Here is a 16,152-nt window from a genome sequence, read left to right as displayed (position 1 = left end):
CCCCCCCTTCCGTCCAAATACATATCATTTTTGGGGTCCTTGACATGAAATATCGAGAACCACTGACATAGAAACATAAGTTTCTGCCATATATTTAAAGGCAGATATACTGTGCACTTTAGACTTTTGCTAAATGCAATCCCTGCAATACTGAAGTGTGTTCACTTAAATAATTATAAATGAGGCTTTTTGAAAACATGAACTATTCTTTAAGCTCATAAGACAGATTGTTGATTGTCTACAACATGGCAACATAAAATAGCTTGGCATATAACAGAAAATTAGTTTTTTACATTAATTTCAGTATTTCATTGTTTCGTTTAATAGGCTCCAGAGCCACCAGTGTTTTCATGGTGTTCCAATGGAACTAATATGTATATTAATTGAAATTCTAAACATTTAACATTTAATGAATGAGTTCAGGTATGCCTACAAAATAGCATGTAGTAAAATAAATAGTCCAGTCACAGCTGATGCAATTCAATCTTTGTTCAGCAAATTCAATGTTAGATTCTGTTTGCATGTGTGTGGCTTTGTGTGTAAGGTGTTATTTGTGAAAGGTATAAATGTTGAATGACATAAATGTTGACTCATCTAGTCTCTAATGCACTCTGTCTGTGATCAGTAGTATAACTGGGATTGCAGTGGCCCACATACAATTAGTAGCGTATCATTGCAAAACATAATGATACAACAACAATAAAATAATAATCACAAGATCCAATGAACAGAAAACTCTTAACTAGTAATATCTAGATACCGATAGATCTCAGATAGATCTCAGGGGCACCTGCTCTGCTAAAAACATTCTGGGATTTTAACCACCCATTTGTGTAGGCTTATTTTTGATGAGCACATTACCCCCCTTCTAATGAATATATTAAATAATATTTTATGGTGTTGCCATAATACAAAATAAATACTGCTTCAATGTTAGCATTCCCATCAAAACAAAAGGCTAGTTTGTTTTGTTTTTTAAAAGAATGAGCTGCTTTTAGAGTAGCTGAGAAACCTCGTCCCACAATGTGACAATCGCCTAGCTAAGAACAACAGAAGAAATATGTACGTGTTGACGTGAACACAGTTTATGATCATTATCAGAGGTGTAATGTGACCTACAGAGACACTGCTTAAGGCCTATTCATGCTACAAACGGTGGTCACCTTATCACCTAAAACTGGAATAGGCCTTGAGGCCCACTGTGTGTATGTGGCTGGGAAATATCTCAAAGACAGATTCAGAGCTCCGCAATTCAAAGGAATGCCGATGGGTTCTCACCGGATATGGTGGCTGGGTTGACGGCAGTGGAAAACACACAGCTGGGTGAGGGTGTAGCGAGTCTACTCTAACCCTAGGTGGCGCTGCACTGAGCTCATGCTGCGCAGCAAAGCAGCCTCATCAGCTCTGTCTTTCACAACCACCATCAAAGTTCTTCCAGACGGCGGTCTGGTCTCCTTTGACTGCTGCTTTGGACTAGGCTGAATTCCAATACCCCAAAATCTCGGCCACTCACTCACTCACACTCGGTCACTCGAGTGTGAGTGTGCTGAAATGTGTGACAATCGTGTCACATAACGTCAGTGTCCGAACGAAAACAATTGTGGTTTGTTTATCAACAGCCTAGCGTTATTTAGGACAAATTAAAAGATGTAAGTTATGCTCACACGATGGTCACATATTTCGTCAGGGCACCAATTTCACCGCAACACCGCCATGCTGGAGTGAGCGAGTGGCGAGTGAGCGAGTGAGCGAGATTCGGGGTTTTGGAATTTAATCAGCGTGTGTGAACGCTGAACTCTCTCTGTGGAGCAGCCCCGCCCCCGCCCCTTGTCCTGACTGCACGCCATGCATGCCCCCGTCCAATCCCCTGCCTCCCTGGGCCATCCTCCAAGCCAATCAGAAGCCTATAGAGCGGCTAGGAGTAGATGGTAATGACCTCTCGACCGCCACCGCGGACCAACAGGACCCGGTCTAGGCCGTCCATCAGAACCTCCAGAAACTCCATGTCTGCGAGAGGGACATTCTGCTTAAGGAAAAACACTCACACAGTCATAGTCTTTTGAATGCAATTACATTTAGTTTTCGTCATATTTTAATCACCCGAAATGTGTTAGTGTCAGTCTACTTTTAGTCGACTAAATGCCATACGATTTTGGTCGACTAAATCTACAGTGGATTTTGTCGACTAAAATGGATTTTGGCGGGACTTGACGGCAGATTTTACACTTTGTCAGACACTGAAAATAGCCGATTTACAAAGCATCGCAAAGGGCATCTATTCTCCACTAGTACCTCCCAACATTTTAGTCTAGAGATTATTTGTTGACGAAATTGTCAGCATATTTAGTCATAGTTTTATAGTCATCATGGCTTACTTTTTATTTAGTTTTGGGCAGTGAAAAAAGGTAGTTGACGAAAGATGTTTCGGCATAGTTTTAGTCGTCAAAATCAACACTCAGTACACAAATATACCAGGGTTGAGTTGAGTGCATTATGGTTGTTGGATGGTTCATTGTATGCCAACTCGTGCATTACATTTGTTTTAATCTATCTATTCAAATCTGTTTTAACACACAACCTTCTCATGTCATGGTTCAGAGTGCAGACAGCGACACACACACGCATACGCACGCACGTGTGCACACACACACACGGTTTTAGTTTGTGTGTGTAATGCTCTCTTACATTCTCACTACTGATTACTACTCTAACTAGTACATAGGCCTCACTATTAAGGTATTTGCACAAAAAAATTGCGGATCCGAAAACCTAAATAAAAACGTCACACAAAACGTTACGCAAAAAAACCTTGCACACTGAGTGCGATGCGGATTATTTATATTCATAGCAATGTTTTCACAGAACGAAATGGAGCGGAGCAGCTTCACCAGAAGTTGATTGTCACCGTGCTTTTCTATCTCTCTTCCCCCCTCTCTCTGTCTCTCTCGTTCTGAATTCTTCCACTGCTGTGTGTGTGTGTGTGTGTGTGTGTGTGTGTGTGTGTTGCGTGCGCTGCTGCCTATTTTGCACACCCACTCTGGCTGTGTCCAAACACCTTTACTGCTCTTTCCATCAGTAGCACAACCAAAGGTGCACAATTGTGTTCATCATACACATCATGTATGTACACATCATGTGTAGCATCATACACCTATGTACACAGTCAAAAACTGAGAGTGTGAAGGTGTACCCTGAAGGGCACAGCCTGATGGTTTGGGTGACTGATGGATTGACTGACTGACTGAAAAAGGATACAGTTCTCGTCGCCTCCCTTGTTCTTTGGCGGTCCCGGCATGTTGAGCAGGACCAGCTGTGCCGTCTGGGACTTGTTGACTATCACCTCATTCAGCTTGACTGCCGTGTGCATCCTCCTTACATTGCTCTGGTTGCTATGTGAAACCAACAGCATCCATAGGACGGTGAATAGGAATAATACTGAACCGTTTACATAAGAGGATAAATATCGACGTGAGAATCTGAAAGGAATCTGGAGGAGCGGGACTGGGAAGACTTGACGATCTTGGAGGTATAATCTTCAGTGTTAATCGATCCATTTGTAATTCTAAGATTATCAGAGTTAAAGGGGGTTCTAAGTGATATTTCTTGTTAAACTGAGTGTTTAATAGCTCCATATTCACCAGCACTTTAAAACACAAGATATATTTTTAGGTCAGGTGAAAATGAAAGAAAAACTAAAAATAATTAGCAGACAAAACTGGAACTGGAAAGTAAAATTGAAGTGAATAAATTAACTTTGTGGTGTTCTCTCTCTTCATTGAATTAACTTGGTAATTTATCGCGACCTGAAAACATAGGGTGCTCCATCTTGCACCACCCTTATGCCTTATCCCTAAACGTATTTTGAAAAACATTTGAAAATAGTTCAACTAGTCGATCTACATCGAGACATTGTGAGCTTGGCTATTTGAACTATTTTAAAAGGTTTTTTTAAATACAGGTAGTAAAAAATTGTTTAGGGAAGGGTTAAGGGGTGGCGCAAGATATAGCCCACATTCTGTTTACCAGAGCCATAGAGTAAGACAGAGTTACGACAACTCCGTTCACTTTATGGGGCCAGTCTCTTCTACATAGACTTCTGTTGAAAAGGCACAAACGGAAGTTTACGGAAAGTATTGGAGTCTATGTGCTCGCAGGAGTACATGAACCATGTGACCGGGCTGTTTTCTGGCCCCTCTATGTCGTAACTCTGTCTTATATGGCTCTGCTGTTTACTAAAGAACTGGAGAGATGGGGAGACCCCCTAATCTGACTCTGCCAGCTGGTGGCAGCAGTGAGTTCCTCCTCCTGCTCCCATCTGGTCCCTCTCGGGCAGAGACGATGTACGATTTTACTTGTGTATAAAGCTCTCAATGGTCTCGCACCTTCCTACCTACATGACTGCCTGCCTAAATATGTCCCAAACCGCCCCCCTAAGGTCTTCCACTGCTGAACTCCTCGCTTTGCCTAAAAAAATGGCAACAAAAAAATACGGGGAAGCAGCTTTTTGCTTCTATGGCCCGACGGCATGGAACAAACTCCCACTGTTCCTTCGACAGGCAGCCAGACATTTTTAAAGCACAGCTCAAGACCCACTTCTACACCCTGTAGAACACCTTGTTATTCATGTCCTCACTGTATTGCATTACTGCTTGTTTTTTAATGTTTATGCCTTGCTTTTCTTTTCTTTTTTCTCCATTGCTCTGTAAAGCACTTTGAGCTGCATTTCATGTCATGAAAGGTGCTATACAAATAAAGTTTTATTATTATTATTATTATTATTATTAATCGGAGCTATATGCGGCCGCTAGAGGCGGGATCAACGTGAGACTGATGACGTATAGAAGCGCTGCCACAGCAACCTAACAAGACTACAACTCCAAATTATTATGGAGATATCAGATTGTTGTCCCGCTGCTTCCGGTTCATCGTTTCTGCTTGAGAGAGACCAGGAGCAGGCATAGAGTTATACTCTAAGGGTGCAGGCAGGAGGAGGGAACTTAACTCAATACTGCCGCAATCTGGCGGAGTCAGGTTAGAGACCCCCCTGTTACTGAACAAATGTTTTACAAGAACATATCACTTTACAGTACACCCCCTTTAGATTAACATTGGGTCTTTACAGTGTCAACGGGTTGATCATCAAATTGGATCACGGTGCTGGAAAACAAACACGCAGCTTCAACTGTCATATGCCAAGCAGAGGGACAGAGGCTAAATCAATAAAGCAGACTTCATTCATGGCGGGCTTTTACATATAGGCATGCGCTGGGAAGGCAGGAGAGGCATGGACATGTGACGCACACAAACACACATGCATGTGCACGTGCACGGCATGCATCTGCAGCTACGAGCACACTAATAGCTAATTGTATTCTTCGCCTGTACGACGGTGTCACAGGCTGAAAATAGCCGCTTTGTAAGAAGTTCACAACAAGGTTATTATAGTTAACTAAAACTAACATTTTCGATAACTGAACTAAAAAAATAAAAAATAACTGAAACTGTATTGTGTGTTTACAAAACCAACTAAAACGAACTGAATTGATAGACAAAATGCCCTTAGTTTTCATTTTTGCCTATTTTTTATTACACAATACTTATATTGGCCCTTTTCAATCCTGCACTTGACTTATTTGTCAGGTGCAGGATTGAAGGGCTGAAAAAACGAAAAACTAACACTTAAACACATAAAAACTGAACTAAAACTAAGCGTAATAAAAACTAATAAAAACTAGCGAACCCGCTCTAAAAACGAACTAAAACTAACTGAATTAAGAAGAAAAAAAAGAAAACTAACGAAAACTACAATAAAAAATCCAAATCTATTAATATAACCAAATGGTTCACAACACGTCACACAGGTTGTGACCGTCCGAATAGATTGGCTATTTTTGTGAGTGTGACACCGCCGTACGTTGAAGTATAAATCGGGCTTATTAACAAATAGAGGACATGCTCAAGCAAATAACGACAAAGGTTAAGGGAAGTGTGACTTACAGATTCTCCCACTCTCTAGACAGGGGGAACAAAGCACAACATGTCTTACCATTGATGTAATAACTAGCCCATCAGCGACAACTGGGAGCACCTCTGTGGTATACTGGTACCTCTGTGGTATGCTGGTATCGCATCAGTATTTAAAATCTCTTTAGTGCAGTGGTGGAAAGCAACTAAGTACTATTAGGCCTACTTAAGTACTGTACTTAATTACAATGTTGAGGTATTTGTACTTTACTTGAGTATTTCCAATTTCCAGTAATTTTACTTCTACTCCACTACATCTCAGAGGCTGTACTTTTACTCCGCTAATATCCATTAGCCCTATATACATTTTGGCCATTTGAAAATGGTAGATCTACAAGCTCACCGAATTCGTAGATCAACAATTTTGTAAAAGTTTTTTATACATTTGAAAACGTGAAATAGGATATTCTGCATAGTAAGTACTTTCTACTTTAAGTATTGATTGTTCAGGGTCTAAATATAAAAAACAACAAAACACTCACAAACTGATGAACACAAATTACACAATACATTTGGAAATACAGTAATCATACCACCACAACAATGAAATGACTGCAGATACATATTATACACAACAGTTCTTAAAATCGCCAGGGGAGGTCACTGTATCCCTATGGAAATTACACTGCACAAAGCAAAAATGTGTGTTAATCTGAAACAAGTTATAGTTTACAAATTGTTTAGTAAAATGGCCATTTTGTTTCATGAAGTTGATGCAAGATGGAGAAATGCAAGTACAATCCTGTGCCAAATAAATTACAAAGAAATTGTATCACATTTAATGTTATTCATTTAAGCAATTTAAGTTTCAGAAAATATATTTTGTTCCCTTGTAAGAAAATGTATGGGCACATATTAAGTACAGGCCTTTCTCTTGGAAGTTTTTTTGTTTCCGTCGTTAAAAAAACCCAACTATCCAATATTATAATTATTTGCACATTGCAACGTTTATTAGCTACACAGTAAAATCAGTTTATTTATCCATTTGTAACTATGAGAATGATTTAAATCAACACCTTTATACAACTGCTTGTACTTACGGTTTCATACTGAACATGTCTTTGACTCCCATGGCGTTGCTCTCCCGGTTCTTGTGTCGTTCGCTGATCAGCTTGTCCTTGGTCCAGGTCATGTGGACGCGGTCGGGAGTGGCCGCCACCGCCTTGACGCTCGCCGAGTGGGACGCCGTGTTTCTGTCGTGGATCAGCTGGGCCTGTCGGGAACCGTAGAGTTATAAAGGATAGAGAGGACGGACCGGGAGCGACAGCAAGTTCTGCAAACTAACGGTTTGGAGCAAATAAGGTGTTCGACCGAACAACAGCGACAGCATTTGTTTCTGTGACCAGGAAAATGCAACCTCAGGCAAGCAGGGTCAAACGCTTCCCTGGGGATGATAAGATGGTCAAGATGGAAAACTACAAGCAAGGTGGAAAATGAATCACGTGGATGCTTTTAGGACAAACAAAGGCAGTAGGAGTGATATGGACTATGGAGGGATCGTTGCTATGCAGACTGGGACAGAAAACTGTCTTTCCATACAGAGCTAGCGTTTCAAAGTAGTTTCGAAAATCCAAACCAGAGCACACAGTAAACTAAGAAAGGGAGTAAAGGTGCCCAGTAAATACCCTATTGGCCTGAATATAAGACGTTTTTTTCCAATTGAAATATTCTAAAAAACTGGGCCGTATTATAATCAGGGACTAGACTATTTGGAACAATAATTTGGGTCTTATATTCGGAACAATACAGTACTACTTGCAACTACTACTTCTACCATCACTACAATACCAAATATTCCTCACTTAATGTACAAGCTGATGCCAAAGCCATCTTATCCCTACTAAGATGCACAATGAGCACAAATCCAATTAATTGACAAAATTAATGGGATATTATATTATTATTATTAGGCTGTGCATTTAAATGTTATGTACCGTACTTTCCGAAGAGTTTGTACGCGGTTTCTCTCTGGCAGCAGCTTTCATTTGTTGCGTGTCAGAATATGTCAGCCTCTACGAGAGCAATGGATGCAGGCAAGACAGCAAATGGAGGTCAAGAACTCTGAACTAGGGGCCAAGAACTGGAAAGTTATTGACCTCTATGCTGGACAGATTATCAAGAAGATGGAGGACCGTGTCGTCGACCGAGGGACCTTAGAATTCAGCCTGAACGTGCGTGTTTTGTACTCTCCAGATCAACTACACATAACCACACTGTTCGCTACCACGCGTGTCCATCACCATGCCACTTTCCAGTTCTGCAGCACAGTCGTTCCCAAACGGTTCAGCCCCGTGACCCGAAACAGAAATTAGATATTCGTATTGGGAAACAGTCTGTAACACACAGGCTATACGCCATTTAATGGCGAGCCGATGGCTTCTCAACTAAAGTCCGTTTCAGTTGAGAAACACGATCACACACGGCAGCCATTTTGCTTTTACGTCATAAATCCCTGGAGTATGGACTTAAAGTAAAAATGGCCACTGCTGTGTGTATTATGGTCAACGCCATTAATAATGGTCAAGCCATTATCAGAGGCCTCCGTCTGTGCTCAAAAAGAACAATAGATACAATAAGTTAACAACTGTCCTTAGCAGCCATGGTGATGAGGAGTGAGAATGAAGAGATGGATGTTAAGGATGGAGCAGGGGTCATCACCATGTTGGCTTGTGGTGGACATTTTTGTCAAAATTCTATTTTTTTTCCTAATATTACCAAAAACACATAAAGATTTGCCATAGACAAGACACATTTGAACGTGTACAGTCGGACATATTGATGACCCCTGGGATGGAGCAATGGCATCATGGTCGGTGACTATGGGATGTCTAGTTTGCCAACATGGCTACCTCATCCTCTGGGAAGTACACCCTGGGGACCTGCAGGGTGTTTTGGGGGAGACGAGTGGGCGTGTCAACGTCCATCGACATCTTCCTCTTAACGGAGCTCCGCGATTCGTCCGTGATGCTCTGAATCTGAGCACAGTGTCCGACCGAGATTCACGCAGCAGCAAGGTGGGGGAGCAGAGTTCATAATAAGGTCTATAGAACAGTGGTTCCCAAAGTGGAAGAAATCCAAAAATGTGGTTTTATCATAAACATTAGTGTTAGTTTACTAGGGTAAAACAGCCATTACTAGGGACCAATAGGCAGTTCCTAGGGTATAATACTGTATGTGGCTGCTAGGGTAAAACAGGTGGTTGCTATGGTCTAATAGGTGGTCGGTAGGGTCTAATATGCGTTTGCTAAGGTAAAACCGGTGGTTGCTAATATCAAACTGGTCACGGTAAAACTGGGCTTTCTATGGTAAAACATCAATGAGAAATACCTTTTGAGTGTACTCCTCTAAGAAGAATATAAAACAATAAAATCATTCATTCCATGTATATGACCATTACGTGTGATGTGTACAGTACATTGGCATACATAATGTTTGTTTGTCATGCTGCTCACCTCTCTCTCCCTCTCGTTGCGAGACAGCTGCATCTGCTTGAGCATCTGAGACCTCTGCTCCATGACCAGAGTCTTCTCATAGGTGAACGCTGAGATGTCGCTGTCGTGCTGAAAGAGAGCATAAATTATATACCGTACCATAACAATTACATACCGTGCCTCTTAACCCATTTCGGGCGGGAACCCCTTTTGGTGTTTTAAGCACTCTGTTCTACTTTAGCTATTGAAAAATAGCAGATCTACAAGCTCATAGAGCGGCCCCGACTGCCGCGCTACGAGCTTGTAGATCTGCTATTTTTGGAAAATCTTCCTTTTGATGAATGAAGAATCATTTGATATCTCAGATTATCTGCACCGAGACACAGCTCTGATATCAATAACAAACCCCCAGAGCAGAGCATAACAGGACATTACATCAACAGCATAACTTTCAATGCATTCCATATCGCACAGATGCTGTACATGTCACATGATCATAATACAATCCATAAAACACATCATAATCACGGATACCCATAACAGAACTTTTAGAATCAAGAATCATAGTTCCTATCGCTGAATGCGCTCCCATAATGTCATCATAACGAAAGACTTAAGGTGGAAAGTCTGGTGACGCACGGTTACACACACACACACACACACACACACACACACACACACACACACACACACAGCCTCACCATCTCCACCACCTCCACCTCGGCAGGGAGACGCAGCTGGTAGAGGAACAACTGGAGGTCTTTCTTCATCTGGATGGAGTTGTCGTCCATCTGCGCCACGGTGAAGATACGCATCTTACACTTCCTCCACACCTGTGTGTGTGTGTGTGTGTGGGGGGGGGGATGACAAGAGAGGGAAAAGTTAAAGGTGGATGAAACCCCTAGGCTTATTTTGTTCCAGTTGAGATTGTAGACCTGAGGCAGATTCTACGAATGCCTTCCGTAATCCGTATACCGGTATAGTTCAAACCATTTCGTACTTCTAGATTATTCAACAATGTTCAGACGCTCTCGCGATATTTTCCAAAATGTTCAAAAATAGCAGATGTGCAAGCCAGCAGCGTGGCACGAAGTGATGCGCTGCGAGCTTGTATATCTGCTAAAATAAAATAAAAATTACACAGATTGACACATACATGGGTTTAGAAAAGACAGCATGGGTTTAGAAATGACATAAATGAGTTTAGAAATGACAGCATGGGTTTAGAAATGACAGCATGGGTTTAGAAATGACATAAATGGGTTTAGAAAAGACAGCAGAGTAAAAAAACAAACATATCAGGGACAAATTATACACATGCGTGTACCTCCGAAATGCCTAAGACGCTGCCGTCAGAACTCTACTTTGTCAGTTTATCGTGTGTGCTTTGAGTGATTATATTCCATCCTTCATCCAGCAGTCGGAAACTAGTACAAACTAAGTATCTTTCATTCTCAAGATTCCTTTCTACAAGAGCCCGTCCCTTAGATTTCTGGATAAACTCTCCCCTAACACACTCACGCACACACCTTGTGCTGTGAGAGCAGGAAGGGCAGCAGCATGAGCAGCCCTCCGTCGTGCACGATCCACCACACGTCGATGGTGCCCTCCCTCAGGCGCTCCTGGCTGGCGGGGAAGCGGTCGATGTTCTTGGCCACCAGCAGCGCCTGCTGCGCCGACGTCGTCTCTCGTATCGTCTCTGGAGAACGAGAGTGGTGGGAAAAAGTACTCAAACTTTTTACTTCGGTAAAAGTATTAATACTGCAGAACTATTTCGTTACATAGTAAAAGTCCGGAATTCAAAATGTACTTAAAAAGTGCTAAAGGTATATGGCATTAAAATGTACTTAAAAGTGCTAATTTTTAAGTTTTCAAAATGATAATCTTGCAGATCTACAAGCTCACAATGTGTCGAATCGCGACGCATTGTGAGCTTGTAGATTAGCTATTTTCAAATGGCCGAAATGTACTGGATATAGGGCTGACGTGATTAATGTACATTTTGTAATAATAATCCAAATCTACAAAGCAACTAGTAACTAAAGTTTTCAAATAATTGCAGTGGATTAAAAGTACAATATTTGCCTCTGAGATGTAGTGGAGTAGAAGTAAACAGATAGATATTAGAATAGAAGATATTGGAATTACTCAAGTAAAGTACAAATACCTCAAAATTACACTTAAGTACAGCACTTAAGTAAATGTACTTATTTACTTTCCACCACTTTCCACTGCTCTGGACCAGAGAGCAGAGGGATGGAGGGATTACCAATGACGGAAATCAAAGGAACCAAATATTATTTAAATTATTACCGGTAATTTAATATTATTAAAATAATATTGAAACGTCTTCCTTCACTGCCACAGCAGTGAGAAAAGAAGTGAATATATATTCACAGCAATGTGGGTTCCCCTATGTCTGTGTCCATGTACTGTATGTGTATGTCCACTTGAGCACGGATATACGGCGCAGTGACCTGAGTAGCCAAACACACACACACACACACACACACACACACACACACTGGCCACGGCAGCGCACGCACACAGCTCAGTTCAGACAGGTCTCATTCTGGTCATTAGATTAGCACATAATAACCACGTTTAACCGTGCCATCCATATTTTTAACGATGCCAAAATAATATGTTTTAAAAGGTATATAATATGTCCTAACCTATAAAGTTCTTCCAGGGGTAGGTGTCCTGGGCCTGCCTCCAGCCCGCCGGCCACGCCATCAGCACGGAGTTGTGCTTCATTCCTCCGAGGCCCGCCGACTGGATGAGGTGAGAGAAGCCGTCTCGCAGGTTGGACGAAACCACCACGTGGCTGAAGCCTTTGGTGCGCTCTGCAGCCATGGCCGACTTCAGGTTCTGGACGAGGGGGAAACGGAGGAGCGGACAGAACGGACACAACTCGTAAGCAGTGATGGAAAGTAACGGAGTACATGTAGTACTGAGTACTGTACTTAACCAGCTATGTTTCTACAGTATGTCAGTCGTTAGCAGACCTATACAAGCTCATAGCGCGCCACTAAGGGGTTCCCGTCCAAAATGGGTTAACCCATTTAGACCCGAGTTCGATTCTACAAATGTCCTCTAAATCATGACAGTTTTCTGAATAACCTGTGTTTCTATATCAGTGCCGTGCTCAAACTATTTCATGTCAAGGATCCCAGAAATCATATGTATTTGGCTGCGGACACCCATCTGAAAATATGTTGTTCCAGGGACCACCCCAGGAGCAAAGATTTGAGTTAAAAACGTTCGCTCTGAAAGAATATGTATTCAAAGATTTGCGCCACATTTTAAAAAAGTTTAAAAAAAACTACCCTAGCCGAATATGTTCGTAGATTGCGCAGAAAGAATTAAGTAGAGTACTTTTTCCACCACTGACATATTATTATTATTATTAACTAACCAGTTCTCCAGTCTTGGCGTCGCTGCCTCTGGTCATGTAAGTGCCCTCCAGGACAGAGGAGACGATGGTCAGGCCCTTCCCTGCTTTGAGCTGCGTGGTGAAGGAGAGGAGGCGAGGGTGCTTCACGCCCATGTCCGAGTCCAGCTTACACAGCACCAACATCTGGGGCCTGCATGGAGGGTGCCAAATAGGCATGTAACGATATATCGTATATCGATATCATATATATATATCGATATTAATCCCGACGATATTATGAATCGATTTATTGAAACAAGAAAATCGATTTTTACAAAAAGATTGTGTGATGTGAAATGTGAGCTTTAGTCATATTCCATCATATTCAAGTGCTTTTGGAGAGAAATGAGTCACTTTCAGTAGAGCACTGTAGAGGGGAGCTGTGTGTGACTGACGCCCAGGTGATGATGGTCGTTGACGCTCATCAAGGATGGCAATTATGTTTCTGTACTGTCAAAAGTAATGCTACTTCTTTTACAATGTAGTTAAATAAAAAATGTGAAAATTATACAAAATTAAAAAAACGGTAATTGTTCTGGAAAATATTTTTCGTTTAAAATATCGTGAAAAATCGTATCGTGAACCTCATATCGTGATACAAATCGTGTAGTGAGTTGAGTGAATCGTTACATGCATAGTACCAAACGCTACTACACACAGCACCAACATCTGGGGCCTGCATGCGGGGTACCAAACACGACTGGTGGAAAACACTACTCAAAGTTTGGTCTCAAGCCATTGAGACCTGAGACCAGATTCTACAACACGTCTTCTAAATCATGACAGTTTTCTGAAAAACCTATGTTTCTGTGTCAGTGGTTTTTACACAATTTCATGTCAAGAAGCCTGGCCCCAGAATGATTATGTATTTGGCCGCGGACCCCCATCTGAAAATATTTCGTTCCAGGGACACCCCAGAAGCAAAGATTTGAGTTAAAAACCTTCGTGCCATGCATTGTAAGCTTGTATATCTGCTATTTTCAAAAGGCCAAAATGTATATAGGGCTGAAGTGGTTAGTGTATGATTTGTAAATCGTATCAAAATCTACAAAGTAACTAGTAACCAAAGTTTTCAAATAAATGTAGTGGAGTACTGTAAAAGTACACTGTTTGGATCCGAGATGTAGTGGAGTAGAAGTAAAAGTATTGGAAATACTTGAGTAAAGTCCAAAAACGTACTTTGTTACTTTCCACCACTGCAAGACAATGACAACACATCATAATGATGTTCTCATCAACCTATTTACCTATTATCAAAAAAAAGATGAGGGAAAAAAAAGAATACTACACATATTGACAAGCCTACACACACACACACACACACACACGCACACACACACACCTCCAGTTCTTGGTGTGCGGTGGGGCCTCCTCCAGGCGTATAAGGGCGTAGCGCGCTGCGTTGAGTGACAGGCCTCTGATGCCGTCCCCCCAAGCCTTCTCTGCCCTGAGAGAGCCACAAGGTGCAGGTTAGTGTTGTTTTTATGTAGTTTCAGTCATAGTCTTTTTAATACAATGTAATTTAGTTTTTGTCATATTTTAGTCACCCGACACATTTTAGTGTTAGTCTAGTTTTTGTCGGCTAAATATCATACGATTTTAGTCGACTACATCTAGTTGATTTTGTCGGCAAAAAAAGCCTTTTGGCGGGCCTTGCTGGTGTCGTAATTGCCAATTTTAAACTTGGTTGCATGCTGAAAATAGCTGATCAGGTCTGTAGCTATTTTAGAGCTGTACAAATTTATGTTTCCAGTGAGCCAACATGCAGTAGCAGCACCCTGACTCTGTTTGACCAGAAGGGAACATTAGTATCATCGGTAACACCTGTGAAGGAAGTAGGGAAGGGGCCCAAGTTCTTTCCAAAATGGCGTGCGTGCATGGAGCCCATTAAGGCTTACATGCCAGGCAAAACTCACCCTCTGTACTCGATATACTTGTAGATGCAGCTCGCTATCATCAAGGCAACCAAGGCGTAGTACCAAGAAGAGACGAACATGAGGGAGACACACAGGCTCATGCCCAGGAAGGACAAAGACCTACGGAGAGAACACACACGCAAAACAAAAGAGCCTCAGGGTTCACAGGGCTAGAACTTGACTGAAACACATTCAAACATAATGTTCACACTCGTACTGTAAGTATTGACCTTTTGCAGGCCGCGGCCATCTTGCCATCGGAGTTTGGAAGCGCTCGTTTTCAGCGAAGCAACGTCCTGCTGCCTCCTGCATTATGTGCCAATTCAAAACAGCTGGTCCGCATGGGCCGTTGAGTGATATCCAACGAGCGCTTCCAAACTGCAACACTTAATAATCACCTGCAAGGACAGGAAGTAGCTCATAACAACTACGGTGGATTTTTATTAAACAAAACACTTTGCGGATAGAAAGAGGATAAGTAAATATTTCCGTACAGCTGCAATGTTGGTGAGTTTGACGTCGTTTAATACAATCAGACTTTGGATGTATGGGATGTCAATGGGAAATGGGCACCTATAGTTACCACCCTGCCATTAACTTATATGGCAAGATGGCCACAGTGTGCATATGGTCAATTACAAACTAGGACGAGAAGGATGCTGCTAGTTTGGCCTGTACTTGGAATGTTGCACTTGCGTAGTACTTGCCCACTTGCACTTGTAGTAGTACTTGCCCCAGCCTCGACCTCCTACAGGCATAGGCTCAATTTATGTAACTTAAATAACACTTTATGTAGACATAACACTCTATAGTGTATACACTTATAGTTATACACAGTGTGGACTGTAGACGGTGAACGATGGAACATGTTGCAAAGCTCCACCTACCAGTGATAGAACTTGAAGCGAGGTCTCCAGTTTGGTGTGCGCAGCAACGTCTGAATAGCACAGGCCAGATTAACAAACAGATAGCACATAAGGAAGAACCTGAAGACGTGTGCACACACACACACGCACACACACACACACACACACACACACACACACACACACACACACACACACACACACACACACACACACACACACACACACACACACACACACACACACACACACACACACACACACACACCTTTATTTGAGTTCATATTTAACAACGACTTCTTGAATACAAACAATAGTAGATGCGCGAACTTGGAAAACAAGTGTTTCAGGATACCGATCACAGGTATGGTAAGCATCGCCTCCTCCATATATGGCGACTGCCACACACACAGCCCAGATTGATCAATAGACAGCTCATCAGGCAGAGAAAAAAACCATCCATCACACTGGTGGGATTT

At 42.0% G+C, this 16,152-nt stretch overlaps 1 protein-coding gene across 2 annotated transcripts in view; it reads right to left on the bottom strand.

The window, feature by feature from the left end:
* Positions 1-417: 417 nt before the first annotated feature.
* LOC308325834 (solute carrier family 12 member 7-like) overlaps positions 418-16,152 on the bottom strand; it is a 44,925-nt gene continuing 29,190 nt past the window's right edge. Inside the window, exons 15-26 of one of the 2 annotated variants that reach the window (XM_080778539.1) lie at positions 15,695-15,793; positions 14,808-14,927; positions 14,234-14,338; positions 12,874-13,042; positions 12,131-12,326; positions 10,985-11,154; positions 10,157-10,288; positions 9,477-9,584; positions 7,065-7,237; positions 5,998-6,012; positions 3,256-3,389; positions 418-2,007 (exon numbers count right to left, since the gene is read on the bottom strand). In XM_080778539.1, the coding sequence (XP_080634665.1) occupies positions 1,916-2,007; positions 3,256-3,389; positions 5,998-6,012; positions 7,065-7,237; positions 9,477-9,584; positions 10,157-10,288; positions 10,985-11,154; positions 12,131-12,326; positions 12,874-13,042; positions 14,234-14,338; positions 14,808-14,927; positions 15,695-15,793 (1,513 nt within the window). In that variant the 3' untranslated portion in view covers positions 418-1,915. The remainder of the gene's footprint in view (positions 2,008-3,255; positions 3,390-5,997; positions 6,013-7,064; positions 7,238-9,476; positions 9,585-10,156; positions 10,289-10,984; positions 11,155-12,130; positions 12,327-12,873; positions 13,043-14,233; positions 14,339-14,807; positions 14,928-15,694; positions 15,794-16,152) is intronic. The other variant, XM_080778540.1, reaches the window with a different exon arrangement.

The sequence above is a fragment of the Protomyctophum bolini genome, assembly GCF_963924005.1.
Source record: "Protomyctophum bolini genome assembly, chromosome: 12".
Classification (NCBI taxonomy): domain Eukaryota; kingdom Metazoa; phylum Chordata; class Actinopteri; order Myctophiformes; family Myctophidae; genus Protomyctophum; species Protomyctophum bolini.
Note: the sequence above shows the minus strand (reverse complement) of the source record. Positions and strands in the feature narration are given on the sequence as shown.